Consider the following 18,550-nt stretch of genomic DNA (forward strand, 5'->3'; position numbering starts at 1 on the left):
CAATTAATTATTTCGTCCATCGCCAATTATTCCTTAACAAGTGGAGTTAGGAATTGCGTGGAATCTTTTTTGTATCTAATAATTGTTCAGCACCGGATAATTACTATTTCCGGAAAGAAAACTCGACCTAGAGTTCATTTTCTTTAAATATGTTTATATAAAAATCCGCGCTGTATTTATTAACAATATTTCTTATCAAACATTTAATTCCACTGAAAACGTTAATTATCTCGTACCACTGTGACCAATGTGTCTGCCTTTCATCGCGCTATTTCTGGGTCATCGAAAATGAGAAGGGATCATAATAACATTTGACAGGACATTATTTCTCACGCGGGGCAGTTTATCATTGCGAGGGAACGTAGCCTTAAGAATGGAGTTCAATTTTCTTTTTAATGGTACGAGATGATATTCTGAGAGATACGCTTGGCACAGGTACAAATGGCATTCGGTACGCTTGTAATTATTTTCAATAAAAAGAACGCTTTGTCTTTGGATCTACGTCTCATTCGCGATAATGGATATTTTTGATCGACGCGTCCAAGGTCCGCACCGGATGACCCCGTCGCATGGCCAATTCCTTCACTTCAGTCCTTCGAATTTCATTGAATGCCATAATTAACGTACGTGCATGTATAAAATGTTTGGAAAGTATTTACTGTCACCGTCGCGCTGAAATCTGATAGCACGTTCAATATTAATGAAGCAGTAAAAAAGAAAGCGGTAATGTTGAAAGTAAATTGTTTGAAAACTATTCTTAGAAGTTTCATTTAACCGTTAACACGGCATGTATAAACTTAACTGAAGTCACGCGTCCCCTCCGCGCGTTCTGCAAATCGAAATGACCGAAAGACGCGTTGCGTCACCGAGAAGCAATAGTTTCGCGTGTCCATTAGTCGAGACTTTTGAACGGGACAGAGTACATCGAATTTCAATACGTAATCGTCGATTACGAGCGAATTTAACTTGCAGGTTGTCGTGCCCCGGGGAGCGAGGCAGGCGAAAGGTCTTCTGTTGAGCTGCGTAGAGGAACCGGATCCGTGCATCGTGTTCGAGCCAAAAATACTGTACCGCACCGCGATCGACGAGGTGCCGACGGCCCATTATACGATAGAGATCGGCAAGGCTGAGGTTGTGAGGGAAGGTAGGCGTACTTACAGGAAGACTCGCGGGCCTCTCGCTCTCGTCTCGGTTAAGTTTCACTTCGTGACTGCGTAACAATGTCGTCTATGGAGCGCGTCCGAGCATCCTCCGCGCGCGAATCGTCGTCCTTTCGCGCGGTTAACGATCTCCGACCGATATCGCGGCCGATCGCGAAACTTTCACGGAGTTTGTCGTCGACGGCGCCGAGCGAATTCGCAACGACTGATCGGTCGGATAAAATTCGTTACACGCTTCTAAATTGCGAATATACCCTTTACTCCGTGACAAATTTCACTATTCATCGGGTACAAATTACAATTGTTATAAACTGTTTATTAGTTAACAACTTCGCATATTTCATCACGTTATTACCTGAAGCTTACAAAATAAATTTAAATACGTAATGTTTAGTTTAATGAAGCTACAATAGTCGAGTGACTTTTCCAACATTTTTTGCTGTTTCATTGATAACTAGATTTAAATTCGATTCTACACCTTCATTTCTTAAAGAATCCAGATAAGATTTGTCTTTACGTTCAGTTTAAGATTCATTCTAATTCAATGAGACACGAAGTGAAACAAAAATCGTAGTTACTACGTTTTGGATGTTAATTTAACACTGTCGTGTTAATTATTTATTAAGAATAACACGACTAAATCCTTATTCTCATCCAGTTTATTGGATAACATTGACATTTTTCTTTATCGCGCTGCTATCGGAGTCTACCCCTTAAGAGCATTAGTCACCGCCAGCTTAACCAAAGTTTGATTCCAATCATACGAGCACAATACGCTCCGAATCTCGCGCAGTTCATGACAACGCCTTTCGCAAGCACCAATCAATAAACCCATACGATTAAGTCATTCGATCGCTGACAATACCTATCGCACCGTGCCTAACAACATTAATCAGGATCATTGAATAGATCTCGGGACCTGCAATAACGCCGGAAAAACTCACCCTATTGGCCGAGAATATGATATTTACCGATCGTCCTTTCATTATCCGACGTACGCTATGACCGGTCCTGAAACGGGATACGTTTACGCACACAAGTAAACCGTAAGACGTGTCAAGCGAAACGAGTTCAGGAGTTACTTTAGTTACTAATACGGATAAATATCATTATCCAATAGGATGGAGCTAGCTCCAGTGCCATCGTTCGAGATATTCAGATGCTGGGATTGATTCATCTAATAAAGAGATAAAAGACATTCTTCAGTTTCATTAAAAATTACGTAAGCAAAATCGAAATGTAGATTGAATAGAAGGAACAGATAGATTGGAGTTCGCAAGACGGTGAAACCGGACAGGACTGTCGCAAACGCACGTCGAACCGCCTTGGAAAAACGATACGTTTGAAAAAACGATCAAGCCTCAGGCCCGAGTCATAGCTTCGAGGGGAAGGGCCTCTTTTATAACACCCTCACGTGTCTTGCACGTTCTCGCAGCTCTTACCGTTATTTTTTACGAGTCTCTTTATTACGTTTACAACCGAGCTTATTCAATTAATTCATTCTTGCATGAATTGTGAAATCGCAATTCATATTTAAGAGACCTGTCCGTCCGATCATAAATATTACATTGTTTTAAGTGGCATTTCTTGTTGATCCATCCTGTATATTCATTCGCGATGATATCCATCGACGTATTATAGTGTTTCACGAGAATGTAATCGGTGATCTGAAGATTTGTGAACGTAGGTGACGCGGCAACGCTCGTAGGCTGGGGAACTCAGGTGCACGTACTGTTGGAGGTGGCTGATCTCGTCCAGGAGGAGCTCGGCGCGTCCTGCGAGGTGATAGACCTCGTTTCTATCCTGCCTTGGGACGCGGAACTCGTTTGCAAGGTAATCTCGTCATTATAATTCGCTCCGTTTGCCTTTTCTTTTTCTTCTCTCCTTTCGTCGTTGTTAATGCAACCGGATCATTTGCATGCGTTACGTTCAAAAGCGTTACGTTTGCACGGCTATTACGTGGGTTCGTGTCCTTCGCGGAGATACGAGAAAGAGGGAGAGAGCGACGGGGGTGGGGGCGAGGTACGAGGTATTTTAATCGTACGACTCGCCCGCGGATAGCAGTTTCGCTCATGGAATAGACTGGGACTGTTTGGGACTCGCCTTATCTTCGTAATAAAGAAATACTGTGAGACAATCTTTTTGTACCTGCAGTTGTTATCCGGATAAGCCGATGAAAAATCTTTCAGATAAAACGAGTTTTATTTTTTACTAATAAATAATGAACTACTCGATTTTATCGTGAAGCTTTATGAATTCTGTGAGACAATTTTGTTGTACCCAAAATCAGTCAATGTTTGAATTAATCTTTCAGATTCTCTTACTAACAAGTAATAAACCATTCGATTTCATCCGGAGGCTGTATGGACTTACGCGTACGCTTATTTATTTGGTTTGTATCTAAATGTCGCGTCGCATGCCGATTCGAGTACTCGAACGGAGACAACATTCACTCGTCCGAATTACGATACACCGCGGATGCTAATATAGCGCTGATTTATGTTAATCGATCTTTAGCCGTTTAATGATATGCCGATTGTACGGTATGCACCGGGCCGCTTGCGCGAGCGCGCACGTAACCGAGGTGGTGAGCGTAATTCGAAACCAGTTTCCCGTAATTTCGATACGTTCACGAATTAACAATCTTGACAATATAACCGAATATCTATCGCACAACCAACTAAGATTTTCATATATGCATAAGAAAATTTAATGAAAAGAAACATGTGATGCATAAAAGTATAGAAAATATCGAAAGTAATTGCTTGTTATGATTTTTAAATTATATAGTAAATGTCTATTTAAAGTTCATTTTCCTAACGGATGCCACGAATATTTTACTCTCCATAAAAATCGAGTAATGAGAGTTTCGATTGTCCATGTCCATAGGCAATTCTCCTTTAAAAGGAGAGGAGAATGTAACGGGTGGTCGGCAGCTAAGAAAATCAAGTGGAACGTCCGAAATGTCAAAGAAACCTGTATCTACGTTTCTACGGTCGCGAAACATTATCGAGTTACCGTTGCTAATGATTTACAACGCGGGACGCACACGCGTTCGCCCACGTGTCTTAATTACAGCGACCAGGTGACGCTGGTCTCTAACATGGATAGCCTTTCGGTTTAACAAAAGCTGCTATATTAGTGCATCGCTTTAGCTACGTATAATTTATTATTATACTCGCCGATCTGAGACGGTGCATAAATCATTCACGAATCGAACTGGTCGCACTGTGAAACGAATTACCCGAATTTCCGATTCTTGTCCATCGGTTGCGTATCAATTTCATAATTTCATGAATCCAATGAAAACGTGTTGAGTATGTAATGAGATTAGCCTCGGGTCGTGGGTATTTTACGCGGCCCCTAAACGAACTATTCTGATTATATTTCCACTAATCATTCGCAAAACAGTGTCAATCAGTTAATGGACTTTGTTGCTAATGAAATATGTGAACGATGTTACAGTCGGCGAAGAAGACTGGCCGTGTGGTAGTCGCCCACGAAGCACCGCTGACGAGTGGTTTCGGAGCAGAGATCGTTTCGACTATCCAGGTAAATGTTTCCCCGAAAATGACACAACTAGTAATAACGGTTGCCGCATTCCATCTAGCCGAGGAATTGAAAAAAATTTGACTGAAAAACCTCGATTGGTATGATTTAACGCATTCGAGGAAGTTTTTATTTCTAATAAATATCGAGGCGAGATGTAATAAAGTGTACCTGGCGATAAATTAACTCGGTGGACGATCGCGGCTGGTAATTAAACGGGATATTAAGCGGATTCCGGTTACGAAATTGTTTATACGTTGCGCGGTGCCCAAAATGCGTTAGTCGAATGCATCTATGGAATGTGGCAGGATATCATTACGCCTGTTTTCGGTTACGTCACACGCGGCCGTACTTCGTGACGGTTCGATACGCTCCAGCGTAGCTCAGATGTACAAACCATCGGCCGCCTTACAAAACCCCGGCCCTAACGCCAAATTGGCAAATGGATAGCTCTCTCGTTTGTAATTCAAACATTCCCCTTAATGATACGATATCGGCCGCGTTTGCCGCCCGACGTGACGATGTCGAGGCGCGAGCTCGGCCGCGCGTAATCACCATAATTAATTGAAACGCCTGCGTCGACATTTTAGCTCTGTTTCGCGAGATTTATGCCGAATTACATGCCTCGGCTGTCGATTATTAAATTAACAGATTCGTACAACTGTCTGGGAATTGTTTACAAGATGTGAGAATTGAATGAAACGTTGAAGTAATTTACTAAATAATTTCGCGAATTTGCAATCATTAGGAAGAGTGTTTCCTCCATCTGGAAGCACCGATACAGAGGATCACCGGCTGGGATAGTCCCTTTCCACACGTCTTCGAACCGTTCTATCTACCAGACAAGTGGCGATGCTTCGCTGCTGTCAGGCACGTCTTGAAGTACTGAACTGCCAGGGATATTCTACTTAAACTACTGAACCGTACGACCACGACCACCGATCAGCTGGGATTCTCTCTACTTAAACTACACCGCGCGCCGAACAGCCAACAAAGGATATTCTACTTAACTGCCGAGCGTTCAACAGCTGGGCTTATTCTACTTACGTCGCGAGAACAACAGAGATATTGCATTTACTCCACTTAAGACGCGATAGAATATACCGGAGACCTGTTGCCGTCGTTACACTGTTCTGCCAGCTGTGTACATATCGATTTTTGGCTTTACAAGTAGAATCCATGCCAGTCATAAATTTATATAATAATTGTAATATATTGGGTTGTCCGAGAAGTTTGTCCCAATTTTTGATAGATGGCCTATGATAGAATCTAAATTATCAATTATTAATAACATAAAAAAGAAATGCTCGCGAGAGTTAATTTAATATCAAAATACAGTAGAAATCAATAAAGTTATATTATTTTTCATTATGTTAAATCTTTTCTGAATTCTATATATTATTTCTATCTGACTACATCAGAATGTTTCTACGTTTTAATATCCCTTCAAAACTGTTTGTTCGTTCTAAAAAGATGTAGACTAAGGTCCCTATTTCATTTTCCAAGTGCACTGAGCCAACGAACTGCGAAGCGAAGACGGGTTCGCTCTTGCGGGTAAACGAGACGTGAGATCACGGCGTCTGGACGCGGTCGCATCGGATTCTAGTTTAGGAGTCTCGGTTTCCATAGCGGGAAGGTTGAAAGGAGCCCCGGGTGCAGCTTTTATTGTTCACGTGGCCGACGACTGCGTTCGCACCGTGCGTGTCCCTGACCCAATTCGCCTTGTCCGCTCGCATAAATACTTTCCTGTTGGAGAGGCGCGATTCCCCTTCGTCGAAAGATGATACATACAAATCGCGACCGCCGCCAGCAGCGGCGGTGGCAGCGGCGACGTCGGTGCCAACGCGGTGGTGTTCCGTCGAATCGATATATTCGCAATTAGAACGGACGTGCCTACTGGTTTTTACAGAATATCTGGGTCAAGTCTCTCTTTAGCTGTAAAATCGAGCGTCCGATCGTGCGTGGACCATGCGTGGCAACGTAATATCTTAATCAAGGCTCCTGTGTCTCAAGTGTTGTACCGGTCGTATCCTTGAAGAAGGCGAGACCGGGCTCGTCGATAGAACGCGATTTTACGACCTCAATCGAGGGAGAAGAAAGACCAAGGCTGGGAAAACGAACTTTCCTCAGAAATTAATAATGCATCGGGGATATCAATAAATAAAAATAAAACATGCATTACGTTTCGAGTATTATATTATGTGATTATTGTTATTAATTCAACCTCGATGCATCCTTTGTATGGAAAACAAACATCTTCTTTACTCATTTCTTTTGTCGACGATAATCGCGTTAATTAACGCGCGTAATTTATGCCTAGAATGAATTATGCAATGCGGTTTGGTGACACGTTCACGCGGCCCAAGTCGGAGATACGAGATCAGGAATGAAATCGCAGCGGTTGCAATATTTTGATTAAGTGAACGCGGAGGCGTCTTGAATCGGGGCTAAGCCGATCCCGGACGAAATCGCGGCTCCAAAGAAAATAGCGACCAGCCGAAGGAAGTGTACGGGTTCGCGGCGCGCGCTCGCACCGTATTTTGTAATTTGAAAGGGAAACCACATTCTTTCACTGTGTATTATGATACGTGAAAGTTGGCAACGGTGCACACCGTCGAAGCACACAGGCCTGTGGAAACAGAAAGGGTAGAGAGAGAGAGCGACGACGGGCGGCGAGGGAGAGACGGAGTGAGACAGGTGCGACGTGTCGAAGCAGGAGGGAATGCCGCGGCGTCGAAGACAAGAAGCGAGACCGAGAGATAGCCAGTCGCCACGAAGGCATAGAGACTATATCGAAGGTCGACGAGTTGCCTTTTTATTAGTCGATTTTTGCGGGAATAGAGCAACGCGCGCTAACATATGGTGCCGATCCGCTCGCGTGCGTTGATACCTGACGGATCGCCGATCGCGTTCATCTGGCTGATCCTATGAATCCGCGGGGATATCTCGTCGACCGAAATTGCCCGCGACCGATATGCTCCAGCAAACAGATCGCAATTATGCTTATCAGGATTGCTACTCGTTTACATTGTTACCACCGTTGGGCAACTACCACCTTCGCACGATCTCCTAGATCCTAGAATTGTGCACCATTCGCGGTGATCGCAGCCGGCGATTCACGCGCGACCAGCTCGATTTAATTAATTAATGGATTCGCGGTGCTCGTCGATATTAAAGTCGCGCTCGCTGTTCGTTGCACGAATTTATTATGATTTACGATGCAGCGCTCGGGTCAATATTGTTTAACCCCCACTGGTGTACAGGCTCGACGCCAGTAAAAATTTCCATCACGTTGACACATTTATGACACTTTCAAAAGTTACAGCTGCGTTTTTATCTTATCGATATATATGTATATATATAATAATTATGTTTGCCATGCGAGGCTACGAGGTACAAAACTAATATTTTAAACGAGGACGAACAATTCTTTTCGCGAAACGAATAATTTCCTACGTACGTATTTCGCGTTCAGTATTTTATTTAACCACACCTGGCCATGTGTATTTAGTTTGGACAAATGATTTACATGTTGTGGTTGAAAGGGAAACGGTCTCATATCGCTTCCAGCCAAGCCACATTCGCTGAATATTCACGATACACAAAACGGGATGTAATTTCCAGACGTAAACCCGGGCAAAGTTTATTACTAACATCGAAACGCAATGTGGCGAAGGTGTAGTGGCATTTAACGTGTCTACTTCAACTGACGCGTGCAAAGCCGCGTGTACCGCTTTCGGTGGAGAAGCGCGTACGAGCTGGAGTGCACTTTATTAATATGATAATATATGATAAGCTCGTAAACCTAGGAAAAAATATTTTCCAGTCAAGATCGATGATTAGGTCCTTGAGAATCTCTCTTCTCTGGATGATTAATTGACAGAGAGGAATTGATTGGACATGAAAATTTGAATATCGCCGCGAAATGTCAGGTTTCTTTTCCGCCGCGAGGAAAATTACTCGATCTTCTCTTCATCGATAAGCCATTGATGGACGATATTAATCAACATTTGAACAGGCTTTTTACTGGTTTGCGAACGATACTTTCAAACGAATCCAAGGAGATACGTGTACTTGAAAATGCCAATCACATTCTCTGCAGCAACTGCGCTGTCAAAATTTCGTGGACAAGTACACGAGAAGCAGACAACACGACGAAAAATATCGTTAATTCTCGTTCGTTTATCGCAATTCATTACAAAACAGGCGAATAATGATTCTTTATCGTATGTAAAGATGCGGGTTAATCAAGAATTATGGACTCGCACCCTTTGTCGTCGGTGATAAATTATTTTAACGTCGTTAACAAGTTCGATATCGACGTTCCGATTAAGTGGGCCGAATTTCCTCAAAGCGTTATAATGATCAATTTGAAACACGACGATTAAATTCGATAGGATCATGCTCGGTCAATTAATTTTCTATAATTATCCCGAGCCTCAACCCAAGGAAACGGGCAATTAATTTACTCCGTGGTTATCGATTGATCCTCGGATACATTATACATATACCACAACGTATCACATTTGCAATTATTTCTCGCTCATTAATTTATCGAGTTATACCCGTAATTATACCTTTGATTCATGTTTGTTATAAAAATTGACAAGGTCTTCTATGGAAATCCTTGAGTAAATACTGTGCTCACCAAAAAGCTCTCGTCTTTTCTTCTCCACCCCGCGCCACCCTTATCGAGATACACGTGCCACGCAGCTCCATGATCATCAGCCTCGGCATCTAACAAGATAAAAGACGTTAACCATACGATAACCATAGTTATAAAGTACTAATTATCGATTTCATTACTTTAATCAGATGACGTATCTGAGTGTCGAAGTCCAACGCATCGAATGCGTTGGCCTCGACACGTGTAACATCCCTACAAAGGATCTGACGCTGTGTGCCAACTCATAATATACAAATAATCATGTTTTAATCTCTGTATGCGATACAATTCAAAATGTAGAATATCGTTAATATTTTGATTAATCTTGTTACGGTTATCTCAAATATCAATTTATATTATATTCTCTTGAAAGCGTGGCGTGATTCTTCCAGACGCAGATAAGAAACAATTGTAGATAACCGAAATCTCGCAAAGTGATGCCAGTTTTATATGCAACCAACCTGAATTAGGTTAAACCAGTACGAATTTCATGAAAAATATTTCTCTGGGAAATAAGTTCTTAGACCGAATAACTAAAAAAAGGATTATTGAAGTAGTTACGGTTGGTACTAATACTTGTATACGCGTCCGTTCGCCGTTTATTATGAGTAGTTTCAGTCGACGTACCTGTATCTATGTTTCATACGTGGCTAAAAATTGACAGTCTTGGTGGGTGATAAGCAATACCTGTCGGAAAAGTTAAAGGCCGTGTGGTTTGGATTTTCCGCGTCGCCGGTGGCGCTGTTTCCATTGAAACGACGTCGCTTTCGGGCGATTTCGGGCGACGCGAGTGGGGATAGTTACGCGGCGTTCTCGAGTTGAAGTCGGGTGGGGCGATATCACGCCGGGACGGAGTGCCACGAGATCCTCGCAGTGTCGAATTTCGCCGGTTGTCTCGTACTTTTCATAATTGACGCCGACTTCCCCCATACAGTTGTCGTCAACACTCCTCAGCTACCGTGAACGTTCGCGTGCGCCCGTAACCCCACGTTCAAGTCGTGTCCACGTTTCCCGAGCACGTTTCTCGGCCGTCCGGCCTGATCTTTCCGCCCGTCTGACCACGTGATACGCGAGTTTCGACGTACTTCACGGTTAAATATTTGCACTCAGAGAGTGTCGAGGAATCGTCAACCGCGAATCGTTCGTTCGCGAGTGAATCGATCGATCGTCAACTCGCAAAGCCGCGTATCGATATTCCGCCAACTGACGCAGTAGTATCAGTTTCGAATTCAATCATGGAGGAGGTAAATCGCTACGACGAGGAACGATCACCGAAACCGATGGGAAAGGAGATTCACACGGAGAATCTGACAAAGGACATCTCGACGTTCAGGACGGAGACGAAGAACAAAACCGTCACTCCCGGCCAGGTTCTGCCTCTGATGCAGGTAAGCTTACGTAACTTTACGACGTTGGCCGTTTCTTTGGCTCATACATTTGTAATATCGTTGATTTGATACAACGTGCGAACCTCGCATGCGATTTCATGCGAGTCTGCGCTCATGTGGAGGGTGTCGATGACCCGAGGGAGGGTGACTTAACGGTAGGTTCGTAATCGTTGCCCCGACCAAGTGTCTAACCCCGATTTTTCTAGATTCTTTTTGCTTGACCTCCGTCGTCAGCAAAGATCTGTTCTTTCAAGTTTAGATCTTTGCACGTCCGATGTACATTATGACTCGCAACGAAAGCGAGCAAGCGTGATCGTTCAAGGGTTAAAGCGGAAGTCTTGGGACAGTGGTTCGATCGACCGCATCGGCCGATATCATTACTGATCCGTAACACGAATCGCGACATAATTTCGATCACCTGACGTCACTTTGTGAATTTGATTCTCTGGCCAATATCCGGCAGCGATTTTCGATACTCGTTGTAACCCGATCGATGTCAATGCTGGATAGGTACATGTTCGACAAACCATATTTGTTCCACTCGTATCACGGTGGGTATCAAACGACACTTATTAAATTAACATAACGAGTGTTCGGGTCTGCGATCAAGGGTGTTGGCCAATCGCTGTTCCGTGGAATGTATTAATTTACCTCTGCAACGAAAGTTGCCTTCCGACACGTTTTTCTTTTTTTCGCACGGCTCGTTGCGTGTTTTCATGAATAAATAATCCTGTAAATTTCCACCTAATTAGCTAACGTGTTTTCATTGTTCTTACAGAATACAATAATATTAAAAGCGAGTATTGTTTTAAATTCTGACGTCAGACAGTCTTATTCTACTTTAAATGCAGTCAGAATTTTATGTAGTATCGACGGATCGCTTCCGGATGAACGGCACCGGGTATCGATTGGCCGGACACGCCTGAGATAAGATGCGGATCCTGTGGGACGCGACATTGTTCCCTATTGATATCGTACAAGCGTACAAGACCTCTCGCAGCGACGATAAAACGCTGCTACAATAATTATTACGTGTCCGGCAGTGAATTTTAATGGGATCGCGATATGTCCGTGACATCGGGCGACTTACAGCAGAACCGTAAAAAGGAACTTATCGTACGAGTTACATGTTTTTACGCTGTGTGGTATCAGTTGTTTATGACGTTACAAATACGTTTCCCGATAGACAGTGAATAATAATGAAATGTCCGAACACACAGTCGTTTTCAGGTCATTATTTCATATGTTAATCGATAATTATGTTTAATAATCCGTGTCGTGAGCGGTAATATTGTTTCGAATTAATATTAAATATTATCTCTTCATCGATAACCATATCTGGTTATTAAATCATTCAGTGAACCTCATAATGCTAAAATTACATTCCTATGTTGAAAATATATGAAATTGATGTGGATTGAGTCTACATATTATCCAGGTTGAAGCTATTGTCGAACCGTTCGAACCATATAAATCAAAACAAGTTGTGAGGTCAAGTGTTTTTGCAAATGCGGAACGGTACGTCCGGACGTCGAGTAATAGAGAAATAACAGTGGCAGCGCGAAAGTATCGTGTCACGGTTGTTTATCTGTACGTAACACACACACGGAAGATAACCTTTCCTCTAAAAAATCGTGCCTCGGTATCTAATCTAGTACATGAGTTATTTTCTTCAAACCATTATTTACTATGGATTAGGAATAAAATGCACGCTCGGGCCTATCTGCGATCTCCGTTCTCATCAGTTTGCTCCGTTTTACAATTTATCTTAAGATACGTCGAGATAAATACGAATTTCCGATTATAAGAGCGTACATAATATGAATAAAACTGTTTATTTATCGTTCATATTTAAAATTTAAATACACGTGAAAAAAAGTTTACAATTTCCCGCGGTTGCGTTGGAATGATCTTGCCGGGAAACGTGCGCACTGTATGTATGTGTTTGTTCAGAGGGAACAGCCGTTGGCACGAATGATTACTTAACCATCGCGCACTTATCGGCTTTTAATAATACTGTTTGCGAATATTCCGGCCGATGTGACTTCTCAGCCGTTGAATTAATTAACTCCCGATGACGTTATGAAATCGGCCTGATTCGAAATGACGTTCTTATTTCGACGCGGCTCAGTCAGACCCGGGAATACAGTTTATTCTGATGATTCGTCATCGGCCGAGAATTCTCACCAAATTCTTTTCTTTTTTAACCATTCAATCATTCGCTCGATGGAGCGCGATAAAAATTGTTTTTTACAGTTTCACGCTACAGCCCATGGAAAGAGAAAGGGTGCGTTTATTCTGATTTAATGACGCAGTCGAGTTGCTACTGCACGAAATATTTCGTTCTCGGTATCGATTAAAATGTTAGAAAATTGTTCGGACATTTTTATCAGCTCTCGATCCGAGTGGGTATTCTCAGGATGAAAATATCGAAATGCCTAACAAGCGGTAAACAAGCGTGTTCAATCCGGCGTTACACGCCGTTCAAATTAATCACGCTCTCGACAATTTGTCTTAGGCCCATTAATTAACGTCCCGCTGTCGTCGACCGCGTGCAAATCGTTTATCACTTATTATAAATCGTACGTATTTCATTGTCCCGGCGTCGCGCACGCTTAAAATTCGCCGTTGCATACCGGAAACCGAACGAATCGGGCTTGCGCGTTCGCTCTCGTATATTATGAATTCAAATGGGACGTCCCACTAAGAAAAAGTGTCACTGTGCTAACCGGAAGCGGGCAACATCTTCTAGTGAAAGCCTCTTCGGTATTCCTTGCCTGATTACTATATAATTGGCGCGTTGCATACGATAACGAGCATCCCGGTTAATGCTCGCTGCCTCTATTCCGTTTATGACTTAGGGCTGAAAAGAAGTATTCCCTTTCTCCGTGTGAGAACAACGTAATAGTTTATTAAAAGCGCGGACGAGAGGACTGCTTGGAAAGCAGAGGAGAAACTATGCAATTATTCCGAGAATCGTAATCCTGCAAAAGATCATCTCCTGCGTTTCGTCTAACGGTTAACATTGTATTAAAATTACCAGAGATCCACTTCTGTCACTTGATCCTGTTTAATAGACGAGTTGCGTCAGTCACTTTGTTCTCCCGGCCGATCTTTTTTTCTATCCGCCTACGCACGGGCATTCTCCGGTACGATAACCGGACTGATCTTTAAATAGAATTAACGTTTTGTCACCGTGGCCGGCGGGTCGGTGATCGTGCGTGAAAGTAACGAGAATGAAGAAAAGGTTAAGCGAAAGGTAGAACCACTTCGGTCTACGTAAACGAACGGCGTGCAGCGCAATCTCGTTGCCAATTCACAACGCGCTTTAAATGGAGTTCAGCCTTATCAAGCGACGATTCCTTGGCATAATTCAACGTCACAGCCTCGTCATTAATATCCACCACCGTTCCCTTGTCACTCCTCTTTTGGCGTTTCATTAGCGTCTCCGCACAGATTTTCGAGCTACGTATCCGAGGCCTCTTCTTCGCGCCATTAATCGTCATTTTCGTCGTTGTTGAAATAACTCATCTGCATATCCGAGATCCGATCAGACAGTAAAACGCGATACATTGCTTCATTTTTATAATCTCTTACGAATTGTATTAAAGCTCTGTCGAAGCTTAAATTACGTACGACGGGAAGTGATTTTACTTATACCTGTTGTGTGGCTATTTATCCAAGACAGTCGTTATAGTTAATAATTGAAAAAGTTCGGCTTGAGTCAGTTCTGTCGTCGAATCTCGTAAATAACCCTTTTAGAAGTTTGAGACGCGAGCCATTTATCGTGGCCCGTGCCTCATGTTTACGGGCGGTAAATTCCAATTTTATAATGTAGGCGTAATTAAAGTCACTCTGGCCGGCTGTTATAAAGTGCTAAATTGTGCATTACGGTGGCCATGGAAGAGAGTAACTCTTGTAATTCGTACTGAGGTCAGCAACGGTGACCTTCGTACGAAATCAATTAAAGGGTTTAATTAAAAGTTGGGAATCGATTCCTGAGAGTTTCGGGGCTCTCGTCAATGGGTCGAGTGCGATCGAAAGTGAGTGGAAATAAGTAGTGACGGTGCCGTCAAGTTGACGAAAATAGAAGCATTCGCGGACAAATACACGAGCACGTTCTCTTCGTTGAATAGCGTACTACTTAAGGTCAGGATATTTCTGGACGATGAAAGTGGTGCTGCATGCGAAGACAAACCCTCTGTCGTGGCCCATTAATCGTGTTAGTAGGTGAAATACTTGCCACCAGGACTATCTGCATTCACTATTCTATATTTCATTCTGTTCTCTTCATTTCTTTTATAATGATTCCAGTGGATATTTGAGATACGAATGAGCTTAGTTCAAGTCATCAGAATTTAACGAGACTGCAAAGTGAAATTTAATTATTTACTTTGCTTCCTATTTCATTTTTTATCTCTTATTCTTAGGTGTTATATACAGTTCTTTTATAATGTTTCTATAAATGCATAAAATTTACATCTTTTAATGAGTCTCAAATGATTCCATAGACACTTCGTTAGTATTTTCTAATTATTTTGTTAGATTTACTATCAGTGAAGTCTGTAGTAACTTAGATTGTAAAACTTTTATTACCACCCTTTATACCGAGATTGTAATTGAGGGATTAGCACTTCCTGTTCGCGTCTTGATCCGGTGAAATGAACGACTCCTAAAACGAAAGCAATTTAGCCTCGCCTTCATAAACAATTTCGTGTTACATAATTAATTGCCGGTTCACATGGTACGGAACAGGGACTTGAAATTATCGCACAGGTAACACGATAACCTCATTAATCGGTCATTGCATTTTTATTGCCGGAAACGAGCCATCTAAAATTCAAATTCGTGTTATCTACTCGTCTAGTTGTGCCAGTTCATCTAGCTTTTTGAAACATAAAACACGTGACTAATTGCCAATTTTTAATAACACACAATTTGTTCTCCTTGAAAATTTTAATCATATTTTGCACTTACGTTGCACATATATGGACAGATAAGTTTGAACCATTTTTCGCAATTATCATTATCTTCTATCTAACTCGAAGCAAAACGTTGCACAAATTCCAGACTTGACTGCGAATCGACCAAAAAAAAAAACGTGTGTAGAACGGGTTGAAATTCATCCTCGGCAGAGTCAAGGGAATCCAGGTATTGTCTTCGTTCCCTGTGCAGGTCAGACTTGCGACACTGCCTCGACTTTGAATTAAATTAGCGAGCCAGCTACGATGAGTCAATCGAGCCGCGTAAGAACAAACGGGAGATTCTCATATTTCGCGATGATACCACCGGGAAAGAAACGATTTCATTATTTATGAGTCAGAGCTAGATGGACCGAGTTACGCTTTCCACGTCTGATGCTGCAGATACGGGGGGCAATGACCCATTGATCCCACAGGAGTCTGCACCCTGCAACTGGCGCACAAGTCGTGTCGGCTAGTAGGAACGGTTTAAAGGTGTGCGTCTCGGAGTGACCAAATCGAATTATAGGTCAACGCTGAAGGTATCAGATATGATGAAATTTTTTAATGAGATTCTTTATCTTTTACGATTAGAAGAAATCAGAACTTTCTATTGTATTTCATTTAAAATATATCTCTAAATTCCAACTAGAAAAAACAGACTCTAGAACAGGATTTTGTATATTTAAAATTTTTTATAAAATGAACTGATCACGTTAATACCATTAATTATTTCCTTATGCATTATTAAAGAAATTCGAAACAGTAGAAATATTAAAAATTATTTGAAAACGTTGCTAATATCTCGGCTTCTAAAATATTAGCATAGATACTTTTTGCGCACAGATGTACTCGTAAAAGTTATTTCGCAAACTAAATACAGAAACAAAACGTTTCTAACGTTACGGGATCCGTAGCAAACGTGCAATACCTAAATAATGCGCTAGCGAAATTACCCTTTTAAAAGAAAGCGTATGAAATGGAAAAAGCAGAAGCAGAACGCGTTTTCTTTTTTTTTTTTTAAGACGTAGGCTCTCACGGGTTGCAAACAAATCGTCGAACGTGCTTTATGTGCGTATAAGGAGCGTACCGATTTAATAAGGTGATTGGATAATCGTTGGTTTGGTTACTCAGTCGTTTGAGTCATTCAACATCGTTGAGGAGCGTTCGGCTGAACGTAATAATAAACCGGGGTGAAAGCGTTGGGATATTAATTACATCTAGGGAGAATTTTTCAAGAATTCCAGGTCTCCCCGCGAGAGTTACTCTGCGGTTTACCTTCGCGTAACGTGACGCGTGGGAAAGTATTGTTGCACGGAAGCAATGTTGCAACGTTCCAAATAATACACCACGTGCCAGACATTTTAGCCTCTTTTGCCTTTTAAAAGTAATAATCGATTTAGATATTAGCATTATTTAAGTATACACTCGAATACATTTTTAAGTTGGTTCAACAATTTCAAACGAGGATTACGGATGAATTTGAAATAAATCGGATAATTCCTTTTTTTAATAAACGTTATTTCTTTTATAGATCTAAATTAGTTAAGAAATAATACTCGCAGTTTTTCTGAATCCATTATATTCGCGGTAATTTATGGCACATGTGTTCTACTGAACAACAGGCCCCGAACGTTTTCGTGCTAGCTGATAACTATAACTACGACGTATACTTTCGCGAATCAGTAGCCAGGAAACAAATGAGCACGCGTTTTAGCTATGGCGAACCGGATCCGCCGAAGGCCGACGAAAAATAGGGAGTTAGAAGCCATGCATTTTTCATTCTCAACGACGTGGAACTATTTTATTCTGTGCTTGAAAGCCAAATTAATCTGAATCCATCTTCTCTTTCGAAAATGCATTATGTTAGGCGAATCTATAAAAACTATCCTTTTTATTAATTCTATTTTAATTTCTTTGACTCAGAATTTATATTTCGTTTTAAGAAACGATGGATGTATATATTAAATTTCGATCGCTTCTCATTTAATGTCGTTCGAGAAACGAGGAATTACCAGGGCACAGGTGCGAATCGCTCGGTTTCCGTTTCATTTCTCACGATCAGCTGCGCCTCTTTACACTGCGCGTATCATATTTTCAATTTGATCGCACCTGTTCATCACCTCGACAAACGTTCTCCACTCTTCCTTTTCATTTTATTATTTTCTGTTTGACGACGACCGGTTGAATTATGCATGAACGGATCATGTGAATGGCTCTGTTTGTAGTTAGACGGGAGTCACAATGTCATGCAAATACAAAAGTCCGGTGACGTCGGTGAATTGGAAATCGATCGCGGTAATAAGAAGCGAAATATTTGCAAAATTCTAATTACACGGCACGCGTTCGTCGGCGTCTTTTGAAAGCAGTTTTCAAAAGTGACGTCAACGCCCACGGTGCGTCAAGCCTCTTCCTATTTCTGGATCAATGTCTCTTTAATAGTTTGATCAATAGAACCATTTAAACGCGTCTCTTCAATCAATTATCTCTCTGTTGCTACAAAGTTCTTTACGTATTCATAAAACCTATAGAATTGTTTACGAGCATCTTATCTCGAAGTTGCCTTATCATTGAATGCACACAACGTGCTTTACATCTTTATCGTTCAATACATATACTACATGTATTTATAGAGTCAGTTAAATAAGAAGACAAACAATAACTTATTACTTCACTGGTTTGATTAAAATATACAGTACGAATTTATTATGTGGAGATAATTAAATTCATGCTGTATTTTTGTCAGGTTTTAAAATTAAATCAATTATCAGTGAATAATTTCAAACTATGTTTCGTATTAACATTCTGTACATGATTTTTCAATCA

General features: G+C 41.6%; 1 protein-coding gene across 1 annotated transcript in view; it reads left to right on the forward strand.

Moving 5' to 3' along the window:
- BckdhB (Branched chain keto acid dehydrogenase E1 subunit beta) overlaps positions 1 to 5,906 on the forward strand; it is a 9,228-nt gene extending 3,322 nt beyond the window's left edge. The window contains exons 5-8 of the mRNA XM_018037627.2: positions 973 to 1,144; positions 2,848 to 2,993; positions 4,626 to 4,712; positions 5,458 to 5,906. Coding sequence (XP_017893116.1) covers positions 973 to 1,144; positions 2,848 to 2,993; positions 4,626 to 4,712; positions 5,458 to 5,598 — 546 coding nt within the window. The 3' untranslated portion in view covers positions 5,599 to 5,906. The remainder of the gene's footprint in view (positions 1 to 972; positions 1,145 to 2,847; positions 2,994 to 4,625; positions 4,713 to 5,457) is intronic.
- The last annotated feature ends 12,644 nt before the right edge of the window (positions 5,907 to 18,550 follow it).

The sequence above is a fragment of the Ceratina calcarata genome, unplaced genomic scaffold (genome assembly GCF_001652005.2).
Source record: "Ceratina calcarata isolate Rehan_Ccalc_2016 unplaced genomic scaffold, ASM165200v1 scaffold176.2, whole genome shotgun sequence".
NCBI lineage: Eukaryota > Metazoa > Arthropoda > Insecta > Hymenoptera > Apidae > Ceratina > Ceratina calcarata.